The sequence below is a fragment of the Danaus plexippus genome, chromosome 14, assembly GCF_018135715.1.
Source record: "Danaus plexippus chromosome 14, MEX_DaPlex, whole genome shotgun sequence".
Classification (NCBI taxonomy): Eukaryota; Metazoa; Arthropoda; class Insecta; order Lepidoptera; family Nymphalidae; genus Danaus; species Danaus plexippus.
Window position 1 is genome coordinate 7,368,759 of NC_083546.1, and position 20,972 is coordinate 7,389,730.

Consider the following 20,972-nt stretch of genomic DNA (forward strand, 5'->3'; position numbering starts at 1 on the left):
AAATGAAACTCGCGAAAATCTTAGATCTTATTCTTTTGAATTAGTCTTACCATGTTAGAGCCGTCTGACAGAAATTACTATTTAGTTATGAGGCTGCCCTTTGTACTTTTTAAGCTATAAGTGCTTATATTCTTTTGAGGCGTTGTGCACAAAGCAGTTTAATGGAAACCATTACAAATGAAATAGATATTCAATAATATTGTTTTATATACATCCACCGCTGAAACTTTCCAATAGTAGAATTCATTAACATTGCCTTCTGCAGTTTCAGACATTTAAATGTGTAAATAAAAATCTCATTATAGGAACACTTGTTATATTGATTGTCAAATAAACATTTACATACAATACGGTTCATTAATTTCTACTGAGTTATTATGGTAACATTGTGTATCTCATTACTTATACGTGAAATTTGGAACTATAACCGTCTAGACTAGGGTCTAGACTGTTTGAGTTAACTAATATATATAATATTTGATGTCAGAGAGATCCATTAATTGTAGGTTCAGTCTTAATTTCCCATTGTAACACTGGACACTGTGTTGTTAATTTAAACGGCACTCCAGATACAACCGCCTTGTGGCCGCACTCAGCTTTGGGCGGCAGATATGATATAACACACTGAAAATATAAGAATATAATATACTTATACTATGTACTTCAGTTTTGTGGTACACATTTAAATGAAACTGAGATACTTTCAACTCGTTTTCTTTTGATTATGGTTCTGCATATCAGTGAGACATTGATTAATATGTAGAATAATAAATATGTGAAGTGAATACGGAAAACAAAGCTTAGTTTTTTAAATTTATATAAATAAAAAAACATGTCATATATCTCTCGTTAAATTTCAGTTGAAAATTTCATTTAAATTATATAAAATACACTGGAATGGAATAAGAAAAGTAAATATTTTACCTTTGGTTTCGCCACTTCAGTAGACATGTATCCGATGCACATAGTTTTTGTTGTGTGGCCCCAAAGAAGTTCACCTTCGGCAGCCAAAGAGTTATATTTGAGAGCGAGTGTACCGCCCAGTCTTTCAGGTATATCCCAAAGAAATGGCGAGTTTAGAAATTTGTCCTTCAAACACTTATCAAGCCCCAGAACGGGTGAAGATTCTAACAGACTTTCAGCAGAATTCTTAGCTAATTGTGTCCGGATGAGATGTTCGCCGCATCCTGATGTGCAAGAAGCTATGGACGGCTTTGATTCGTCCCTGCTCATCACCGCCCAGACACCACTACCAAAAGAAGCTGCTTGTCCAACTCTCCCTTCATGCTTCAATGACACCCCTCCTGAGCTAGCGCCAGATGCTACCACTCCATTAGAATCAACACATATTGCCCCCACAGTATCTAAAGGGCTGAACTTCAAATCATTCTGTACAGAATATCTTTTTAGCTTTCTCTTACAGTGTTTGAAATTACGAAAAGCTCGACTAGAAATCATTTTTTGTTCTTCAACTATTTGTAATCCCATCCTCTCAGCCCAGATCTTTGCACCTGGTCCTGTTAGAATACAAGGTGGAACTCTCCCCAGTGAAAGGTTTTCACATTGCTTGATACACAGCTGTTTGGCCAGGGTAATTGGGTTCCAAACATTAGAAACAGCACCACATGCACCAAAATGCAGGGTTTGACCATTCATTATTGAGGCATCACACTCTACTAAACCATCCCAACTCAAATTTGAACCATAGCCAGCGTTAGTTAATGGACTATTCTCAAGCTCTGAAAGAAGTAAAGTTATTTAGTTTACGAATGCATAATTTGTAATGTTAATATTTTTAATGGTTTTATCGGTGATACCTATGATCGCTTTTTCTACTGCATCTACAGCATTTCCGCCTTGCGATAGTGATTCAGCCGCTTTTCTACATGCAGCATAACACGTTCTTTGATATTCTTTCCTAAGAGAATCGCTGTGGTAGCCAGCCCCTATAATTAGCATTATACATAAGATTACTTTACCCCATCTAACGAGAGTTATTTTTAATACTCACCGCAATGTACAGCTATAAATCCATTCATTGTTATAACCAAGTTAAGTCGATTTTCATTTTAATATATCCAGTTATAAAATTACTTCTCATCTATATTATCTCCCGCAATTAAACAAAACAGTTTCAGCTGTCAATTTGATGGATGAAGTTTGTCAATTCAGTTTCGTTAGTTTACTTACTACATACTTACTCAGTCTCAGCATTTCGTTAATCGTTCTTATGGATAATAAAAAAATTATCGGTGATATTTTCTTATATCAAAAATAAATACCCCAGGGTTAGTTAACTATTTAATGATAAACTATAGACAATCTTAAGAAAATGCACGTCGTGTTTCTTAAACTAATTAATTAAGAAAATAGTAAAAGAAACATACATTAATTATAGAACATGAAAGGTATATAATTTGCAATTGTTTTGTATGAATTAATTATTTGTTTGTGATATTTATATCATAATCCATAATTAATCTAACTTTTATAAAAGTTCTGCTTCCTTTTGGGAGTTCAAAATTAAATCAATTCATGTTTTTTAAAATATACCTTTTATTTGTAAGCCAAATTGTATTGTTGTGGCCCAATGTAAGGTAGTAGGATAAAGACTAGGGATGTTAACGATGCAGAAATCTTGACAGCTGTGGATACAGAATATGAGGTTCATATAAAAAAGACAAACAATTTAAACTCAAACTATTTTAAGAAGTATGTTTTATTAAGTATGAGATTGAAAAATAATCTAAAGCGACACAAAAACACGACTAGTAACATACAGTCAAAAAATAGTAAACTCGTGTAGTAAATCCGAAAAACAGTTATTTATAGGTACATGATAATTAAAAATATACATAAAATTCCGAAAATTGATAATTAATGGCTTGATTCGGTTGTGACTATACAACGCATACCTTCATCAGTTTATTTTCTAATTTTCATACGAATAGTATATTTTCTAGAGGCATTGATTTCAAATGATTTCTAGTAGGCCCTTTGAGAAAAGTAAATTTTGGTTTTGCTTTTTACCGGTGGGGTCATTGGTTCACTCAGAATTACACAAATAACTTGGATACAGGTACTATACAAACACGATAATTAAGCAACATTTCTGTCATGGATCATATTCGTCTTAGATTGCTTTCGCTCAAGACGAATGCCTTGCAACCAGGATTTGATTAGGAAAATTGTTTCTTTCCTTCCGGATAAGATCTCTTAGACTTTAGGTTCTAACCGCATTGCTTTTTAATCTCCAGACTTATATAAAAAGCAATGTGGGTATTAATGAGATCTAAGATTTTCGCGAGTATTCATTTAAATGAAACTAGTATTATTCGGATTTACTACGCGGATTTTATTATTTAAAAACTACATAATCCCGACGTTTCGGTTGCTGCAAAGTATCCGAATAATACTAGTTTCATTTAAATGTGGGTATTAGTCTGGGTTGGGATCCAGGTAAAATTACATCCTAACTATTTTGCTTATGTTGAAAGCTGTAGCCTTAAGAATTCATCTGTTAGCAAAAAAATATTTTAAGAAGTTCCTCTCTAACGATGTTAAGGACAAGTTTGAAATTTGAAAAATCCTTAAAGATCAATAATATAGATTGATTGGCTTTACAATTTTATATTTATCTGACTTAACCATTCTTTCGCGTAGGACCTCTTTACTGTGCAGATATTCGCTATATATAAGTTGTTTTAATCCTCTCTGTTCAACATTTTTATAAAATCAATATTGATATTGCTAATTTTATTAAATTTAAATCTATGCCAGATGAAAGTAACATTATTGAAATTAAATCTGCTATATCAAAGGTTCCATCAGAGATCAGAGAGTTATCAGAATAACTGTTTGGACTACCTAGCAAGAAGTTATATGTATACAGAGTTGATAGAAGAATAATGTAATATTAACTATAGCTTAGGCATGTGACGGGTGGGAGTAACTAGTATAGTAGTGATGGTTGAGGCAGGAAGTGGGAAAATCAAAGAGATCACGGTTAATTGATATGCACATGGATTCTGGATGTACAAGAGGGTCTTTGTCTTATAAAAGATAAACAAAGAAATACAAAAACAAACAAAGTAATATTATATGGAAGAAATAGAAATGCACACAAATCATACAAATGTGTGTCCTAGATTCAACACTATTGAAAAAAAAAAACATTATTTGAATCAATTTTAATTGTATTTTATTTTAGTAAAAAAATACTTCTGAATTTGTTAATTAAACTAATCATCTCAATGATCATTTGAGATAAAAACAGGAGCATGAAGGGATTTAAATAAATGATATTATTACTAAATATATGTCTCTATGTCTAGATGTAGAGCTATTTTTATTTAAAATGGCTATTTCAAAGATTTCCCTGCGGTCATGGCAACACCAACAACCAGAGCTGTGATAGTGAAGCCTTGTGCGGCAATCCTGAGACGCATCATTCTCTGTGATAATTTAGGTCTCCCAGTACGGAAACACCATAATCCATATGTTAAAGCACCCGCTGTCGCTAAACACCCTGAAATACATACCTCATTTTATTGAGCAAGCAATATTGCATAACTTTTAAAACAGATAATAGTAAACCAAACTCAATCACGATACAGATATAATTGTATGAAGCATGACAAAAAAAAGAAATTAAAAATAAACTGATATTATAATAGCTGATAAAGGACTTTATACCCGACGTATTATTTTCTCATGATTATTACTTATGTGAATAATATTAAATGCAGACCTTTTTATTTTAAACTATTATTAATTATTAATACCGATGTTTGTGCTTTAAACTATTATTAATAAATACCTAGCGGTACGAAGGGATTTTCGCCAAACTTTCGTATGAATTTTTCTTTCGTAGTTTCAACCTGGTTGACAGGACCCAAATCTTTTCGTAATTGTATCCAATCTAAATCTGTGGGTTCTTCGTTCGTCATGATTTTTTTTTTGGATTCCTGTTGTTTTCTCAAATTAAATTAAACATGCGTTGATTTAGCTGTAATTTCTTATTTTTGTCATTATAACGATGTACCTGTCACCTGATGTTTGAAGTTTGATTATTATTTTTATAATGGCAGGACTGAAATTGATTATTCGTTCGATTTTAATCAAAAAACGAATATTATTTTTTTTCTCGTTAACACAATAGTCATTAAAAAAATTTGAAAGTGTCAATGACTGATAAATATTCGCATCTCAATTAATGTTATTTTATTTTTATTTTAGTTCTTATAATGAATAAAATTGTTTGTTAAAATTATAAGTGATAATTCGGAACATTACAATTGAAAAGTTAACATGTTACTAAAATTCAAATTTGCAGTGAAATTCTTATCGTTGTCGTAATTGTAGAGTTTATTTTATCATATTAAATTTTAGCCTTGTAAAGATCATTCATTTGTTGCTCTTATGTTAGTCCAGTTCCTAGTTAGATATGCCAATCATTCCAGAAATAATGTGAAAAAAATCTTAACTGGCAACACTTGATATTCGATACTTGATAGCGATTTTTGGATTGCTTCGATATATGGTATCCCTAAATCCTAATTTATAAATTATTCAGAAAATTTAGCTTGTGAGGTGTCCTGTTTATTTCTTAAAATGTTTATTTCGAGTGCTTTAATTGTTTCCAAAACAGTAAGTTTAGGTTTAATATTTTATTGCTTCATATTTTACCTATAAAAATGCATAAAAACAGCAGATCACGTATTCTATTTACCTATAATGTAATATGGATAAAATACACGTGACTTTGTTTATAATACCTACATATTGTTTCATCTACCTCAATATTACTATCCATTTTATTATGTAATAGAGTATAATTTATTACCTTATATTATACTTAACTACATATGCAATCTCGGGTTTCGATTGGCATAAATGGAGGGCATTTATGGCTATTGTGTTAAAAAATGTACAGTTAATCGATGTATTCCACGCCTTAGCGGTATAGCTAACAATCGTATTCGCGATTTTCTATTGCGCATTTACTATAATTAAACTGTTTTAAATGCATACCACAATTGTTGGCTGTATGCAGTCATGGGATTTTTACAATATGTCGTGCGAGTCATCGATTATTAAGGATTCAATGTACGGAAATGTGTAAAATAATTTACAAATATCAAACTGTAGCTTCCATTATCAACATTCAGTAACTACAACGGTAATTATGAAACATCAGTGCTTAAACGACAGATTTTAGTATTTTAAAACTTGTCTTAATGACATTTTGCTGTGAACAAAGAAATCAATGAATTTTAAAACAAATGTTACGAAATTAGTGTATATCTTAGGGGGATTAAATGAATGGTATTTTGATGTTTATTCATTAATTTTTTGGCTGGGGTGGATATGGTATTGCATACACACTTATGTGTGTATATATACATACATATATATATGTATGTATATATATATATATATGTGTATGTATATATATGTTATTAAGACAGAGTACCTACATAAACACCCTTATTCAAACGAAGTTATAGTACCTCTAGGCACATTATTTTAGTTTTCCCAACTTTGGATAATTATAGTAAAATATTTCCTTTTCAGATGCATTTCTCCACCCTCAGCCTCTCATCAAGTGCCTCTCAAAGGGTTTCTTGAATATTTTTTTTTTAGTTATATTCTCCTAATTAGATAAATCTTCGTATTTAATATTATTTTCGATATATTTTTTATTTATCTATCTTTTATGTTGGCAATAACTGTCTTATCTCTGCTCAAGATAATACACCACTCGCCAAATCAGTTTCTTTATAACACTTGTAAAGTTACTCTGTAGATTTATAAATTTTAAGTGCTCGTAATTTGTAAATTTCCCAATAAACTCAAATATGGCTTCAAGTGACCCAGAAATAAAAGATGGATTTAGTCTGCCGGTTTGGATGAAGACAAAACCATCCAGGTAGGTGTAATTTTTGTTTCTTCTTATTTAATACCATAGTAATTATATTTTTGTAGGCACCTTTATAATGTGTAACACAAAATGTGTGTAAATACCATTAGATGTTTGACAGATGCAGTGTTATAATTGAACCATAATAGAAATAATATAAAACATTGTTCAAAAATTTGAACTCAAAATATTTTAATTCTTAATCATAAACTTATTTAAAATGTATTGATTGCAAAAACTATACAATGCAGATAAACTATACCCCCGAGAGTAGGGTCGCACAAGATTTTTAAGTATCAATGTACATCGAATATTATTTATTTTGATTTAGATATAGCCATTACAACGAATTCAACCATAAAACAAAACAATCCGAAGATAACGTTTGAAATATAAATTCACTTTAGCCACCAAATATTATCTTTATTTAAAAGGCGGCGGCTACGTGAAGGTCATCAGTTCTATTTCGACCGGTTAGTTAGATGTAGCAATAAATACCTTTACGAGGTTGACTTGAAAGGGCGTGATCTTTCAAATATCGAACTATCTCACAATAAAATGACCTTAAAATATATACCTTTACAACAATCTTGTGTTTTTTCTAATTGAATTCACTCGTTTCGCTTCTTACTATTTATAAATTATAACAGTTATTTTTGTACCAATAATTTTACTGTGTAAAAACGGCGCCAAGACACCAAACTTCAAAAGCGTAATGTCAATTGTCAAATAGATTTTGTTTTTAATTACAGTTCTGTAACTAAACAGTTATTAGTCATTAGTCATAAGTAAATTTAAAAACATTCTACTGTTATAACAGTTATTCAATCTGAAATGACGTAATGACTGCGTTGAAAAAAAAAATGATTTAAAAAAAGGTTTGTTCTGTTCTAACACAATTGCATTTTAATTGAAGTTAAAGGAAATGCAATGGTTATTGTTAAAATTGAAGTAAAATTAAAAATGTTACAGCTTTCCTATGAAATGTCTAGTTTTATACTAAAATGTATTTTTTTAAAAAGAGGTTTTGAATAAGATATATGCTAATACTTTTGTCATACCGTGTGACGTCACAGTATTTATCAGTCGATAAATACAATAATAGTTACTAAGCAAAGGACGTTTATAATATCCTTGACCTTTCATATACTAATTTGAATATTTTAAAACTACTTTTACTATTATTTTTTGTATCCTTGGTCTAATCATATAATTTTTATTTATAGGAGGTTAGTGTTTTTTAACTGTATGTTTGCATCTCAAGATGGAGTTTTCTTTTAGTTGTTGAAACTTTAAAAATATTCCAATTTATAAATGCAATATTAAATGTTATCACTGACGTCAATGATAATTTTCACGTGAAAATTTTTTTTTTTAGAATATTTTTTATCATTTTATTTAGTGGATAATATATTTGTCAATTCATTGCATTTTTCTTTTGACATGATTTATATTGATGGAATTCTTTGTTGGTTTTATGTACTAGCATTAATATGTATATAAGTTCATATATCTTTTTAATATTTATGTATGTGATTTACAAACAATTATGTTGTTTGCAATAAATTTTTTTTATTAGTCTTGCTATATGGGACTTTCACTCGATGACGCGATGATTAGAAATTGAGGCAAGATATCCATTTGATAATTATATTTTGATATCGATATGGAAGAAAGTCGATAACACTTGAAATAACTTAAACAACAAATTTACTTACGATTATGGGCCTGTATAAAATTTTATATTTATTTAAAATGATAGGGAAAAAATACATACACTACAATTACAATATATTATAAGCGAGTAATGAAAACACTAGTCTTAAGCAAAATTATCGTTCTATTGACAAGATTGGCTGTAATCAACTAATTAATATTTGACTTTGGCAGAATATATTGTGTACGTTTCTGAACTCATGCAATATGAATGCCAATAATTAAGAAGTGAATTAGTATTTTTCTGTTGTATTGAAATAACTTTCACTAATAATTAATATGTAACGGTCATTCAAGATTTATTTTTGACAATTGTTTGAAAAAGTCTGAATACATTACTAAATACAAGATAACTATACAAAACAGGAAGTGGTGGAAGGGCATGACTATGGAAAAATTTAAGAATAGTACACAATATGTATTTTTGGTGTAAGTATGTATTTATCTAATCATTAGAATTTTATTTCGAGTCGTGAATTCCATGTTGTTTTAGTGATAATTAAATCGTAAATATTATTCAGTGACGTATTAAAACATGCTATGCTAACAATAACAAATCAGTTTACTTGTGCATGTTTTATTTATATTATGAGTTAAACGAAGCCGTCCTAGTGACTGAAGAATTATGTAAACAGTAACAATATACCGCCAGTTTTATGATTTGGTATAATCTCAAAGAAAAAAATATCTTTAAGGATTATAACAAACTTTTTATTATCCGCAGTCACAATATTTCAGATCGCAGTCAGTCTCTACGAATTTAAAAAATGCCATTCCGAAATTGTTTATCTAATAAGAAGTTTGTAAATAATCCAATTGTGTTATCTAAATTCATTCGTTATGATAATATAAGTGAATGCACTCTATAATTAGATGAAATTAGTCCAAGAATATTTTAAAACATAGATAAATACTATATAACAGTATTACAATGCCATGCATGGTGCGCGTGTAGTCCGGCAGGCAAATTTGTTTGATGTAAATGTGGATTCATTCCTAATAATACTAGAACTTTAATATAATTAATATATATACATTTTAAATTAAAAATATTCTTTTTATGAAATTGCGTACACATTGGCATTTAAGGTCTAGATTTATGAAAAGGAAAAGAAGAAAAAATTTATTAAACATTGTCTATACACCGGTGACACGATGTCTATAGTGAATACGAGTCTATACAAGTTACTGAAGGTCGACAACGCGACCGTAATTCCATTGTTCTAAATGTCTATAAGAATTTTCTGCTATTTGTCCTTCCGTTCCCTCAATATTCTCTCAGTTTAAAGCTCGTAGATGATTCAATATACATATATATATATATATATATTTAAAGTTTAATTTCGAATTGTGAGCGAGCCAATTGTTTTATTTATATACATACTCTCCCTCCGAGGTTATGTCAACGCAGCTTGGCACGTGAGAACACCATTATATCCGTGACGAATATTTCCTTATTTTTTTTTTAATTAAACAGGATTCCTGTCTTTGACCTCTGTTATACATACATTCTTTTTCTGGGGGAGTGCGTAGAAACTCCTTGGTCATTGGCTGACTAGTTGTGACGTAGGACGTTATTTTCGTTCAGCGTACAATAATAATTATCGCGATAAGATTAACTCTGCCAACACGCTGGTGATATAAAAACTTACGGCTCGTGTATTTCAGTTTTAGTTTACGGTACTATTTGTATTAGTCGCATCCAAGAGTTTTTTAAATACTTATTTAAAATGATGAAGAGAAGGAACGTTGTCGCTCAATTTAACACGTTGAATAATCTCTTCTCGTGAGTACTAGATAATTCTTAAAATTATTTTCTAAGGTTTTTCCATGTTTGGTCAAAAATTTGACATCATTTAAATCGTTTCCCTAATTTTAACGTGACAAAAATAAATCTTCGTGAACTCTAGTAGTTGGAATAGCTCCAACAGAAAAAAAAACAACAATTTCTAAGAATTTTTAGACTATTTTTGATAATATAACTGGCCTTTGCTTCACATTCACAGTGAGAAGTAAACCAAAACTTCCGAGAGATATAGTTTTTTTTAGAAAACCATCATATTTTTTGTGTCAACAGAGAGTTTGAACCGTTTGCCTCATCACCACCAGCTCCAGAGGACACATTCTTCTATATCCGCTATCCGAAATCTGACGTGCTTTTGGGGAAGCCCAAGTTCAACACAGATATACCTAAGGCTCTGAACGAGCCCAAGGACTTCGCGCAGTACGTGATCAAGGACCAGGATTGGTCCAAACACACCAAACCATGCCAAGAGGTGCTTAACGGCATCGCACCCATTAACACCGCGGGTAAGGCAAACGAAACAAACTACTATGTCCATTAAACCCTTATTTAAACTTATTCCTTTAATATGATTCCAATATAAATGAAAATAAATGAATTGTCAATTCATTGAAAACAAAAAGATTTCTTCGTGTATATTACTCACAAACAATCAATTATCATACAGTTTCAGTACGGTAATCGACTTTCAGAGTAAATTTTAAATGAAATGTTCCTGTAACGACTGTTATTGTATAAGAGTGACGTACATTGTTTGTACAATAAACAATATACTGTATGTATAAACGTTGAATACTACACAAGCATTCAAGTAGTTTAACCTAAAACGTTAAGTAAAGAATTGAAGCATGATCGACATTAAAGATCTGTGCAATTATCATAAACAGCATATATCAGTGTCGTCGAACCTGCCAAGTTACTCTTTTTAGTTTTGTCTGTATTTTCACAAGAAGTCGCAGTGACGTTCTCGAACACGATTCCACGAATTCTTTTTTTAAACATCGTTGCATTAAATAAATAGAAAAATAATATTAGTAAATACAAATATTTATTAAGTATAAATATTAGTTTATAAGCTACGTCACACGTATTTTCCCGCGTCTAATGAATTGTTTAAGCAAATTCCATGTCGACACTTCGATGTTAAATTGTACGTAATGGGGGCGTGTCTGACGAGCAGTGTGACGTCACGATCGAGAAATATTAAATCGATTTGCTTAAATCCATTTTCGCTTGCAGTGAAGTCTGTGAACGTCAAGCCGAAGCCGGCGGGAACGGACGATGGTTTCAAAGGGGAGGGGGCGGCCTGCGGCAGTTCAGTCGTCAAGGTCAGTTGATAAAACAATATTATTATTAGTATAAGAATATAAATATATATTTAATGTTGGTATCCGAACGGCTATTGTATTTCATTGTATTTTTTTTTCTCACAATGTCATTCTCATACACTGACATTTTGTTTTGGCCCTTTTTTGAATTGTCATGTTAATTTAAGTCAAAGCAATAAACCAATGGCGTTAATTAAAGCAATTTAACTTTATCGAATTTTATGTTTCTGTAAATAAATTTTAGATAAAATATATTGTTAAAATTAATTTTATTTGCTCATTAGTGGAATGTTATTTACCAGAATGACTTGGTACGTCTTCATGACGCAATAATTTTGAATATTGCAAGCGAAATTTAATACCCTACTCCATTACAGATAACGAATACACTAATTAAAATGTTTATTTGTGTAAGATATAGAGTTGTAATGATAAAAGTATTTAATTATCTTAGCTGTATAATTTTTAAAAACAGCCACAAGGAATCAACATTCTATTTGGTTCAAAATGGTAATGACGTTATGACTCAGCAAACAGTATTTATTACGTTATGTTGCAAGGATAGCATTGAAACAAAGCGTTTCTGCTACGAACTACGATAATAGATTCAAAATTTAAAAATTTGTATCTATTTGAAAATTATATATTTTTTTACAATATTTTGAACATTAAAAAAGGTTATTAGGTTACCACAATCACGCCTCGATCACAAGTAAAAAATAACGATTGACATAAATTGTAGGTCAGTTACGATGACAGTCACATTTGTGTCGCGTTAGACTGAACGGCTAAAAATTAACGTCATTAAAATATTAATATTTTGCAAATTGGTTTTATAGTACATTAATATTATAACTCAATGTGTCGGTTACTGAGGAATCGAAGTTATTACGAGTGACAAAATGGCAGTATTAAGTATGTTTACCATTTTTATATGTTGTTGATACCGTCTATTTGTTTGTTCCTCGTTTCATACATAATTTATGATAATAATATCAAAGTATACTCATTAAAGCCATAGTATACACACAGCAATAAATGTATGCAAATTTCAATTCCTGGAATTCTAAACGGTGAAAGATTATCTTAAGTTTAAAAGCAGAAATCATTGTGTCTGTACGAGTATTTCGTTTTATTTCTTTTGTGTTTCGAGTTCTTTTGCATATTATATTCGTAACTATTGTTAATTCAACCATTCATAAGTTGCTTTAAATTTCTTAAAGCATCTGTAATTATAGGTGTGCCGCCATTTTTATTACCTGTTTTAGATTAATAGTTCTGTATTATCGTCTACTGGTGCTACATTCGGTTTCTATTCATTTAACATCCAGGTAGCGCACCAGATGATCTCGTCCCGAGGCTTCACAGTCGCTACTCCGGCCGACTCAGCCCCTGAACCGGTACCGCGTCTGAGTCGTCGTGGTAGTCGCAGTCTTCCCGCCACACCCGCAACCTCTCCACACGGAAGCCCTACAAGCAGACGAAGAATGGTTGGCAATCGGTAAGTTATCTTACAGATCTACCAACGGTTACAAAGCAGTCTTCCAAAGTTACCTAAATCGTCATTGTTATTCAACATCCAATTGTAATATTTCTACATGATAATTAATGTTAAACATTGATTTCATTGTATTGATTATCAATTGGATGTATATAATAAAACTCAAGTGTGACTATTCCAATATTTTTATCAAAGAAATATCTACAGTTACATAAATCTATTCTTATAATGGATGTGCAGATAATTCTACACATAGTGTGTCACCTGTAACAACATAGGGTTGTGTGTAATCTGCTGACGTATGTCATACAAAAGTAAAGACTATCATTCAATGAGTGAGACAGATTTAATGCTACTTAATGTATTACGGATTATGATTTGTGTCACATCACATATGATTAAAGAAACACTTGAATGAAGTGGAAAATTTTACAATAGGTTGTTACCTAATATGAAGACGGCTTAAAATATAATAAAATTAATGATTCCTTAAATCAGTATTTGGAAATAGTAAATAAATCAACGCTGAAATATGTTTTTAAGTTTAAACAATAGAATTCCTGTAATTATTATCTTTTTGATTTATTATACAAACAATTAATTCAGACATTGTTTTTTAATGCACAAATAAACATCAATACTTCATGAGTCAATCTCCTTAGTGTTTTCACACAGTCTATTCAAAATTATATTATAATTAGTAATTAATAATTATTATCTATAAACTACTATGGCAACATTCGTCAAATATTCAGCAATGTCAGTTTACATCATAGCTTAAAAAAAAAAGTTTTTATAATAACCTTATGTCATAAAATTTGTTTCGTGTTTTTCTTAAATTTCTATAATATTTTTTATTATTCTGACAAATACTTAAATTGCAAATATTAGTTGACCTAACACAAACTATTTTTCATTTTCAGCATGTACATACAACTGTTTGGCTTCTGGTTTTGTATACTTGGTTAAAATTTTTAACTAATATGATGTCAAGTATAACATATGTAGATAATTATATTATATTTGGTTCGGTCATTCAGTCTTGCTACTTAGCACAATACATACATGATGTAAGTAAAATAGTTTTTGAATAGAGTATAAATTTTTCCAGTTACTTTACATCACCATTTGAACCGTCTGAAGATGCCAGTCGAAGCTCCTGGCTGACAATGGCCCTGCTCGGCTTCAAGAAAGATTTGACCACCTCCACATCAACCCTCGCTGAAGAAGAGGCCGAACATCGGTTACAATGTAGGAATACATTTTGTAAATAATTACTTATAAGAATGTTCTTGACCTTCTTAAAACTTTTTTATTTTTGTCATACAAATACCATAATAATATCAATCACACTGAAACCGAGACTTGTTATCAACTACAAATATAAATTTATTAGTTTTAATAAAATATTTAATGTTAATGTATCTTTTTCAGGCGGCAGTCTGGCAGAATCTGTTGAGAACTTGGGCCCTTCTAAACAAGAGCCCAAGTTGATAAATGAAGCTACACCTTCCAAAACATCCAAACCAGCCAACAGTTACCGCCCCAAGCCATCAGAGCTCCGAGAAATGAATTTCTGGTCTCCGACGTCCATGTGAAACAAAAATATGACACTCTGGTTCATATTATCTCCGCATAACATTTAAATGCGGATATCTGACAATGTCCTTGTGATTTATTTATATTAATTATGTATTAACATGGGGACGAGACTAACGCAATGTTCTGTGTTATTGTATATGATGACATTCAACTGTAGATAAAATATATCTTTGGAATTTTAACATTGAAAAAAAAAAATAATCTTTTTATATCTGTGATGTGAACATAAGTGCAACAACAGATACATTAACAACTGACATTAATGTATGAAAAAATATATGTATAATTACGTTTTTATTAATTCTTATTTAAGATTATTCTACAATAAATATTCCATTATTTGTAAGATCATCACTCATGCGATTTAATATTTGTTTTTGCACTTCTGGTTTTCTTTAGACTTGTCATGCCATGTCATGTTAGTGGTAAGTTGGATTAGGTTTCACTCGGAATTCATTATTTTTTTATGAATTTTAAGAAATTTACTAGCAAAGAATGGTGTTTCGGAAGGAAATGATGATTTAAATTTAATGTTGGACGAGATTGAAGATTGTGGATGTGTTTGACGCTACTGGTTTCTGTGTCATGTCACCGGTGAGATTATATTGGATTTGAAATTATATAATTGAGAAACAGGGATGGGACGAATGATTTGTTTACGAACGGATTTAATACTAGATTTACTATAATATAAAATTACTTGTCCACTTCGGTCGAAATTAAAATAGATGCTATTTCAATCCGTGGTGTAGTTATCGAGAGCAGATTTACATTAAGTGACCAATGTTAGACGGCTTTATATTCTGAATCACGAATTTAAAATATGTATTACTAATAAACGATTTTAAACACGAATAGTTCTTGTCACAAAAGTCTTTTATTCTGGCCCTATTTTTATTATGGAAAACGAAGTTACTACTACTTGCTAGTGAGATAGTGTATATTTTTCGTGTTTCCTCATAATTTATTGAATTTCAATCTCATTGTAAATGTTCTAAATTAATTTATAGATATCTTTTACTTCTCTCCCAAATGTAAAAATTCTTCAGACAAATAAAAAAATTGGTTTTTACAGACCATAAAACCTTTCTCTATTGAGTCCTACTATCAACATGATAGCTCGCTTCAACGGTTGTCTAGATGTAAAATAGTTTTTTTTTTTTAATAATAAGCCATCAATATTATCGGATAAAATATATCGTACATTTAATCCTTGTTTCAGAGAAATCTTCGAGGATGAATATTAAGAGACGGATCTTGGTCTATATTTCTAAACTTAAGGCTTCCGATTATCTTATAAATCGACTTTTTGATATGATTGCTCGAGTTAATACGACAAATTTTTTTTACTATATAAGATGGTGTGAGTGAGGGTGTTTGAAGTTTGGCATATTATGTTGCAGTTGTGAGATATCACAGGGGCGTGCACAGATATTTGGGGTAGGGTAAGTAGAATATGTGAAAAAAAAAATACAAATTTTCATTATAATGTCCTCTTAAACATTGATAATAATGAGATCTAATACTTGCGCTAGTATTCATTAAAATGAAACTAATATTGTTAACGGGCAGAAGAGATGTGTGCCGTCATCACGATTGCTGCAAAGTAACCGAAACGTCGGGAGTTTTTAAAAATTATTAAGTCCGCGTAGTAATCGGAAAATATTAGTTTCATTTAAACATTGATAATATTCGCGCATAAAGTTACTGCAGTCCGATGAGAATTAACATCTATATATTTTATGAATCTCTCAACTCCCTCTGAGCCACAGTACCTTAAAACGATTACGATGTGTTCATCACCGCTTTATAAAAGTTATTTAAATCAGAATATCCAGTGGAGATCCAAACATTATTATTATTATTTGAAAACAACAAACAAGGAAAACAAAAAACAAAGGTTGTGTGTACACAACCTGCTGAGCTAATTAAAACTATCATAATACTTTTTATTAAAACGAGTAACATTCTCTTTTTTTTTAATTCACTCTCAACTGGTCACACACCTTCTCTTCGTAATTATTTTAATTGTATCATCAAACAACAACAAACGACAACGACAAATTCAAAATTGAAACGACAATTGAAAATGTACTCTTAATTAATTTCGTTAAACACACATCACCAGGACAGAGCTCACAACTATATTTTTCCATAATTCGTTATCAAAATCAGGAATTAAAATTTATTCACTTGCGCTTAAAAAGACAAATGACAATATTCATTAATAAGAAAATGGCGAAAAAAATATATGAACAGTTTACCGACCAATCAAAGAGTCCCGTTTCATTTGACAATTAACAGTTTCTATGACATTTTAAAAGAATAGGGTTAAGGAAGGCTTTTTTTAGTTTCGTATTATCTATTGCTGTTAGCCCTAATGGCTGTTACAGCGTCACCGGGAGGGGTGGGTGGCCCGATGGGGTCAATCCATTTTAATTCGGCCCAAAGGGCCCGACGAGTGTTGTGCCCGTCCCAAGGGTGCCTCTAAGAGGCCGGACCGAGTTTTAGGACGTCGTTGGAGTGGCAGAACTTCGGAGCGACGTGTATGAAGCAGGACCTTGTTAAGGAAGCCGTGACTCTCGAAAATGCATAGTTTTTGCAGAACACATGCAAATATTTCCTGCATACAACACGAGATTTGTAGATCGTCCCTGAGATTATTTATATGGAAAATATGCACCGAGTAGTTGCGCCTACCGCCGCTCTGGCTGCATAGCGGCGCTAGCAGCTAGCAGCAGCCGATCGAAAATATTTCATTTTATGTTTATAGATGGCACTTTTAAAAATTTTTCCAAATCTTGAATCTAATGACAATAAATGTCTGTAAACATTTGTATTCCGTAATGTACGTTTAAACGTATGTAAGTAGGAATTAAACAATGTAGGTTTAGGTGTTGTATGGGTAGGGTCAGCAGTGCTTATTTGCATCTATTGTGTGCACGCCACTGATTATATGGTACATACACCAAAACAACTTTTATTTTCGTCTGTCTGTCCGTTTGTTCCGTTTAATTTCTGAAATGACTGAACTGATTTAGACGGGACTTTAATTGTCAGGTAGCTGATGTAATAAAGAATAACTTAGACTATTTTATCCCGATCCCTAAATTGAGCGTTATCACGCGCTTTTTTTCATTATGTTTTGTTTTTTTTTTTACGCAAATGGAGTCGTGATTAACAGATAGTTCATACCTAAAATAATATAGTTCCAGCTTGCTTTAAAAAAATAGGAACTTGCGCGGGCGTCTTAAACAAATATCTGTATCAATTATATGATTGAAGTGATCTTTTGTTTCACTTTGTTGCTGGGTACGTGGGAGTATAGATTATCATGCAGTATATTTGACAAGAAGGGTAGGTAGTTAGGTAGTTACTGCTATTGAAAGCGCGTCAAGTAATCACTCTTTGTATTTCTTTACTCGAAACTTTTAAGTCAAATGATACGTATTTCTATGAAAAACGTGACGTAGAAAAAGTGCAATATGTAAAATGTAAAGTTATAACTAAACTATACGTCACATTTGTTTGGGTAGGTTTGTGACGTCAGGATATTTTTGCGAATGCGAGTATTTATGTATCTCGTTTATGTGTGAGTCTATGAGTGTAAGTACGTATGTGTGCGTTTTTGTGTCAATAAAGAGATACAGGGGATTTATTTCGCAGTAAGAGCATTGCTGCTAAAAGCATTTTGTAGCTAAGTTCTTAATTTGTGGCTTTCATACATGCTGAAACGTGCACGGGGAAGACACAGAGAACATTGTGAAAGGAATGCTTTGGTAGTCTCAAATATAGTATATCATTCAAATACACAAGTACGTAATATTAATTAAACTAATTCCTGTTAGTTCAAAGACGAGGTCTAGACAGGCTCGCCATTATAATGGGTGTCCCCTGACTTGTCCAAGTCTTAACGGCACCCGGAAAATGTACAAGGTGGGCGACGACATCTTTATCTGTAGTCATTGATGAAGTTTCTAATTTTGGGTAGTGCGCGACACACTCACTTATTACTTAAATGTTTTCAGTATTTTTAAAACTTTAGTTGAAAAACTAATAAAATTTTATTGGGTTGAATATTTTAAGAAGATTTCGTATTCATAACGAAGTATATTATGAGATAATTTTGTTTTAATTTATATATAAAACATTCTTACTTATTATTAAAACAATTTGGAATAAACTGTAGTAGTATTTTGTTTGTTTTGGTAAATTTAAAATGATTAAAAAGACTACCTTTAATTGAAATCTATGATAAATTACACTGTTTTGAATTACATCCATTAAATATTCACGTAAGCCTTTTGTCATGTCCTGGTTCTCGGCTCTAAAACCTGGAATTATCACTCGTAATGCCACAGTCACCAAATTTTAGAGCTTGCAATCCTACGTCGAAAACATCTACCTAATTAATCTACACAACTCGTTGGATTTGTTATATGAATAATCCATTTTAGGAGCATATTTTGTAGTTACATAGATTCCTGAGGAATCTTGTGGAGGCATATCTTGTCTCAGTCCCTTGTTTTGATTAGTCCAAACTTGGTTCTGGGTTAACTAAATATCTGTGTTGGGCTTTAGCTGAATGTTAACGGTGGCCTACTTTCTGGGTTTGATAGTAAGGCGTTTGTAGTTCCAACGGTACAACTCAATCACTTTTACAGAAAACTATCAACAGAATCATTAAATAACAAAACTTTACTTGAATTATGATAAATTTACTTTATATTAACATTAGTTTCTAGTTGTTTCTCGTCGTACAAACATGGCAAAAATTATAGAGCGCCTATCTCAATTTTAATTTATTTTTGTGGACGAAAATATCTAATGAAATGAGACGAACTGAAAAAGTAAAAGGAAAATGGCGAGGATACCTTTTTTTATTCTTTCAGACAATTACATATTATCATAATAAAATGGCAGGGACGGATAATATTTTGAAAGTTTTCCCTGATACCGTTTTAATAAGCCTGGAACCTTTCCATAATTTTTAATAAATATCTTGCGTTAAATATAATTTTAGCTTTGTAATCCCTCATATGACACAGATGGAGTCGTGTGTCGCGGAACAAGTTCCGTAGGTAATTAACGTACGGAACCCAGACCGCTGTCATTCGAGGTCCGACCGCACTCTTAATGAACACTCCGATGCAATTACACTCATCACTCAATGTGACTTTAACGTTTTAACACACAATTAATTAATTTATTTAATCGTAGTAATTTAGTAATTAGTTATTTTTACGCATTATAGTTAGTATATTTGAAAGTTTACATTATGCCAGTTAGGATTTTGAGGTTCACGTTGTGAGACATTTCTTCAACGCTATATCATTTACAAAGATATTAATACTATCAATATAATACAACCAACAATATTTATATGTAAATATATATTTAATTACTTAATTTCCTCAACTTTTTCCTATTTGTAAGTCTGTATGTCATTAGTTTTAGATGATTTGGAAATTACTATAATGATTGCTTCGTTGCTTTGATTGAGATATAAAATAATTCGATAAAAATGTAACAAAAAAAAATTCCTGCCAGTTATGTAACATATATTTTTAATACAAAAATACACACGATATTAAACAGTTTTGTGCAGAATATTAAAATATATAAATTACTAATGCTGGTAGCTGTAAACCTGTGTCCCGATAGCAAAAAGCAAATATACATACAGAATAAAAATATAAACGAGGCAGTCATCGCATAAGTAGTTCAAAGTAACTTTAATCTGTATTTAAAAATAATTTAATTCATCGAGAAATTTCTATAAAACTAAAGACAGTTTATTTTTCAAACTTTAGACACGTTACAATAAAAAAAGGAATCCTTACAGTACATGTTTGTGATAAACTCTGTTATATCAAAACTAATGCGCCGAGCTTGTTTGAACAATAATAGATAACTTAAGTCTGGCGGAGTCTTTCCAGCAAATGCTTTTAAAAATATTTCATTTCTTGAATTGTTTTGAGTCTGTATTCCTTGAAGTGACAGTTGAAGTGATGTACTCCGCGATGGGACTAGAGCGTACATTTATTAACCGTCCGGAGTTAAAAACGGTAAGAGACTTGCATCAAGATGAGTGTCTTT

At 31.2% G+C, this 20,972-nt stretch overlaps 3 protein-coding genes across 5 annotated transcripts; 1 reads left to right on the top strand and 2 right to left on the bottom strand.

Annotated features, from left to right (window-relative positions):
- Positions 1 to 299: 299 nt before the first annotated feature.
- Positions 300 to 2,159, bottom strand: LOC116769706 (threonine aspartase 1). The gene is made up of 4 exons (XM_032660885.2): positions 2,012 to 2,159; positions 1,818 to 1,946; positions 925 to 1,739; positions 300 to 624 (listed from the first exon to the last, which is right to left on the bottom strand). The coding sequence occupies exons 1-4, from the start codon at positions 2,037 to 2,039 to the stop codon at positions 484 to 486; spliced, it is 1,113 nt and encodes a 370-aa protein (XP_032516776.2). The 5' UTR covers positions 2,040 to 2,159; the 3' UTR covers positions 300 to 483.
- Positions 2,160 to 4,304: 2,145 nt separating this feature from the next.
- Positions 4,305 to 5,071, bottom strand: LOC116769420 (HIG1 domain family member 2A, mitochondrial). Its single transcript, XM_032660503.2, has 2 exons — positions 4,820 to 5,071; positions 4,305 to 4,528 (listed from the first exon to the last, which is right to left on the bottom strand). Exons 1-2 carry the CDS (start codon positions 4,947 to 4,949, stop codon positions 4,362 to 4,364), a joined length of 297 nt encoding a protein of 98 aa, XP_032516394.1. The 5' UTR covers positions 4,950 to 5,071; the 3' UTR covers positions 4,305 to 4,361.
- Positions 5,072 to 5,492: 421 nt separating this feature from the next.
- Positions 5,493 to 15,745, top strand: LOC116769419 (uncharacterized). Of its 3 annotated transcripts, none has more exons than XM_032660500.2 (7): positions 5,493 to 5,649; positions 6,577 to 6,931; positions 10,716 to 10,948; positions 11,682 to 11,770; positions 13,102 to 13,271; positions 14,383 to 14,522; positions 14,706 to 15,745. In XM_032660500.2, the coding sequence occupies exons 2-7, from the start codon at positions 6,861 to 6,863 to the stop codon at positions 14,867 to 14,869; spliced, it is 867 nt and encodes a 288-aa protein (XP_032516391.2). In that variant the 5' UTR covers positions 5,493 to 5,649; positions 6,577 to 6,860; the 3' UTR covers positions 14,870 to 15,745. The 3 variants fall into 3 exon arrangements, with proteins under 3 accessions (XP_032516391.2, XP_032516392.2, XP_032516393.2); XM_032660501.2 differs by lacking the exon at positions 5,493 to 5,649 and adding an exon at positions 6,033 to 6,181; XM_032660502.2 differs by lacking the exons at positions 5,493 to 5,649; positions 6,577 to 6,931 and adding an exon at positions 10,264 to 10,424.
- The last annotated feature ends 5,227 nt before the right edge of the window (positions 15,746 to 20,972 follow it).

Bases quoted from the DNA above. Each gene is read 5' to 3' on its own strand.
- LOC116769419 (XM_032660500.2), top strand. From the start codon at position 6,861: ATGGCTTCAAGTGACCCAGAAATAAAAGATGGATTTAGTCTGCCGGTT. The intron at 11,771-13,101 runs GTCAGTTGATAA...TTTAACATCCAG, and splicing joins GCGGCAGTTCAGTCGTCAAG to GTAGCGCACCAGATGATCTC. The intron at 13,272-14,382 runs GTAAGTTATCTT...AAATTTTTCCAG, and splicing joins CGAAGAATGGTTGGCAATCG to TTACTTTACATCACCATTTG.
- LOC116769420 (XM_032660503.2), bottom strand. From the start codon at position 4,949: ATGACGAACGAAGAACCCACAGATTTAGATTGGATACAATTACGAAAA. The intron at 4,529-4,819 runs GTATTTATTAAT...TATGTATTTCAG, and splicing joins AAATCCCTTCGTACCGCTAG to GGTGTTTAGCGACAGCGGGT.
- LOC116769706 (XM_032660885.2), bottom strand. From the start codon at position 2,039: ATGAATGGATTTATAGCTGTACATTGCG. The intron at 1,947-2,011 runs GTGAGTATTAAA...TGCTAATTATAG, and splicing joins ATTTATAGCTGTACATTGCG to GGGCTGGCTACCACAGCGAT. The intron at 625-924 runs GTAAAATATTTA...TTATATTTTCAG, and splicing joins CTGAAGTGGCGAAACCAAAG to TGTGTTATATCATATCTGCC.